This window comes from Pristiophorus japonicus, chromosome 7, assembly GCF_044704955.1.
Source record: "Pristiophorus japonicus isolate sPriJap1 chromosome 7, sPriJap1.hap1, whole genome shotgun sequence".
Lineage (NCBI taxonomy): Eukaryota > Metazoa > Chordata > Chondrichthyes > Pristiophoridae > Pristiophorus > Pristiophorus japonicus.
In genome coordinates, this window is record NC_091983.1 from 208,763,287 (window position 1) to 208,766,552 (window position 3,266).

The window sequence follows — 3,266 nt, forward strand, 5'->3', positions numbered from 1 at the left end:
AGAGGAAGACTAAGGATTTAATTAAGAAGGGGAAAATAGAGTACGAGAGGAATCCGACTGCAAAAGCTTCTATAAATATGTGAAGAGAAAAAGATTAGTGAAAACAAACGTAGGTCCCTTGCAGTCGGATTCAGGTGAATTTATAATGGGAAACAAAAAAATGGCAGACCAATTGAACAAATACTTCGGTACTGTCTTCACGAAGGAAGACACAAATAACCTTCCAAATGTACTAGGGGACAGTGGGTCTAGTGAGACGGAGGAACTGAAGGATATCCTTATTAGGTGGGAAATTGTGTTAGGGAAATTGATGAGATTGAAGGCCAATAAATCCCTGAATACTTAAGGAAGTGGTCCGAGAAATAGCGGTGATCATTTTCCAACAGTCTATCGACTCTGGATCAGTTCCTATGGACTGGAGGGTAGCTAATGTAACACCACTTTTTAAAAAAGGAGGGAGAGAGAAAACAGGTAATTATAGACCGGTTAGCCTGACATCAGTAGTGGGGAAAATGCTGGAATCAATTATTAAAGATGAAATAGCAGCGCATTTGGAAAGCAGTGACAGGATCAGACCAAGTCAGTATGCATTTATGAAAGGGAAATCATGCTTGACGAATCTTCTGGAATTTTTTGAGGATGTAACTAACAGAGTAGACAAGGGAGAACCAGAGAATGTGGTGTATTTGGACTTTCAAAAGGCTTTTGACATGGTCCCGCACAAGAGATTGGTGTGCAAAATCAAAGCGCATGATATTGGAGGTAATGTACTGATGTGGATAGAGAACTGGTTGGCAGACAGGGAGCAGAGAGTCGGGATAAACGGGTCCTTTTCAGAATTGCAGGCAGTGACTAGTGGCGTGCCGCAGGACTCAATGCTGGGACCCAGTTCTTTACAATATACATTAACAATTTAGATGAAGGAATTGAGTGTAATATCTCCCAAGTTTGCGGATGACACTAAACTGGGTGGCGGTGTGAGCTGTGAGGAGGGCACTAAGAGGCTGCAGGGTGACTTGGACAAGTTAGGTGAGTGGGCAAATGCATGGCAGATGCAGTATAATGTGGATAAATGTGAGGTTATCCATTTTGGGGGCAAAAACACGAAGGCAGAATATTATCTGGATGGCGGCAGGAAAAGGGGAGGTGCAACGAGACCTGGGTGTCATGGTTCATCAGTCACTGAAAGTGGGCATGCAGGTACAGCAGGCGGTGAAGAAGGCAAATGGTATGTTGGCCTTCATAGCTAGGGGATTTGAGTATAGGAGCAGGGAGGTCTTACTGCAGTTGTACAGGGCCTTAGTGAGGCCTCACCTGGAATATTGTGTGCAGTTTTGGTCTCCTAATCTGATGAAGGATGTTCTTGCTATAAGAACATAAGAACATAAGAATTAGGAACAGGAGTAGGCCATCTAGCCCCTCGAGCCTGCTCCGCCATTCAACAAGATCATGGCTGATCTGGCCGTGGACTCAGCTCCACTTACCCGCCCGCTCCCCATAACCCTTAATTCCCTTATTGGTTAAAAATCAATCTATCTGTGACTTGAATACATTCAATGAGCTAGCCTCAACTGCTTCCTTGGGCAGAGAATTCCACAGATTCACAACCCTCTGGGAGAAGAAATTCCTTCTCAACTCGGTTTTAAATTGGCTCCCCCGTATTTTGAGACTGTGCCCCCTAGTTCTAGTCTCCCGACATTTGGAAAAACATAATTCAATCAAGCAGAGCCAGCATGGTTTTATGAAAGGGGAATCATGTTTGACAAATTTTCTGGCGTTCTTTGAGGATGTAACGAGTAGGGTGGATAAGGAGGAACCAGTGGATGTCGTGTATTTGAATTTCCAGAAGGTATTCGATAAGGTGCCAAATAAAAGGTTAGTGCACAAGAGCTCATAGGGTTGGGGGTAATATATTAGCATGGATAGAGGATTGTCTAACTAACAGAAAACAGAGAGTCGGGACAAATGGGTCATGGTGGCAAAGTGGGGTGCCGCAAGGATCAGTGCTGGGTCCTCAACTATTTACAATCTATATTAATGACTTGGATGAAATATGATAATGACCAGATAATCTGTTTTTTTGTTATGTTGATTGCGGGATAAATATTGGCCGGGACACCAAAGTTCTCTTCACTGCTCTTCTTCGGAATAGTGCTATGGGATAGTTTACGTCCACCTGAGAGCAGATGAACGTTTCAGCCAAAAGACGGCACCTCCGACAGAGCAGCACTCCCTCAGCACTGCACTGATTCGTTCTGTAAATAATGCGTCCATTCCTTCCCAACCCACCAAAATGCAGCGTTCATTTTAGTATTTCAATGGGCACGACGTGTGTGTGTGAACGTTTAAAATATATGTAAATAAACTGAATACTTGTTGAAAATCCTACGCAACTGAAACAACTCGCGGGCCCTCCGGAACCAACTGCCGTGGAGCGCGCGCAGCTCCCCGATGACGTTGTCGGTGAGATGGCGGCTGCGGGAGCCGGGATCCGCGCGCTGCTCTTCGATTTGGACAACACGCTGATCGACACGGCGGGCGCCAGCGGGCAGGCGGGGCGGCAGGTACAAGGGAGGGGGAAAGAGTGAAGAGAAGAGTGAAGTGGGGGGGGGAGTATTGTGAGGGAGGGAGAGAGTGGAGGGGTGTATTGGGAGGGAGAGAGTGGAGGGGGGTATTGGGAGGGAGGGAGTGGAGGGGTTATTGTGAGGGAGGGAGAGGAGGGGGGTATTGTGAGGGAGGGAGGGAGAGAGTGGAGGGGGGTATTGGGAGGGAGGGAGAGTGGAGGGGAGTATTGTGAGGGAGGGAGGGAGAGAGTGGAGGGGGTATTGTGAGGGAGGGAGAGAGTGAGTGGAGGGGGGTATTGTGAGGGAGGGAGAGAGTGGAGGGGGTATTGTGAGGGAGGGAGAGAGTGGAGGGGGTATTGTGAGGGAGGGAGGGAGAGTGGAGGGGGTATTGTGAGGGAGGGAGGGAGAGTGGAGGGGGTATTGTGAGGGAGGGAGGGAGAGTGGAGGGGGTATTGTGAGGGAGGGAGGGAGAGTGGAGGGGGTATTGTGAGGGAGGGAGGGAGAGTGGAGGGGGTATTGTGAGGGAGGGAGAGAGTGGAGGGGGGTATTGTGAGGGAGGGAGAGAGTGGAGGGGGGTATTGTGAGGGAGGGAGGGAGAGAGTGGAGGGGGGTATTGTGAGGGAGGGAGAGAGTGGAGGGGAGTATTGTGAGGGAGGGAGGGAGAGAGTGGAGGGGGGTATTGTGAGGGAGGGAGAGAGTGAG

At 48.7% G+C, this 3,266-nt stretch overlaps 1 protein-coding gene across 1 annotated transcript in view; it reads left to right on the forward strand.

The window, feature by feature from the left end:
• Positions 1-2,459: 2,459 nt before the first annotated feature.
• Positions 2,460-3,266, forward strand: part of nanp (N-acetylneuraminic acid phosphatase) — an 8,961-nt gene continuing 8,154 nt past the window's right edge. Inside the window, exon 1 of the mRNA XM_070884561.1 lies at positions 2,460-2,564. Coding sequence (XP_070740662.1) covers positions 2,469-2,564 — 96 coding nt within the window. The 5' untranslated portion in view covers positions 2,460-2,468. The remainder of the gene's footprint in view (positions 2,565-3,266) is intronic.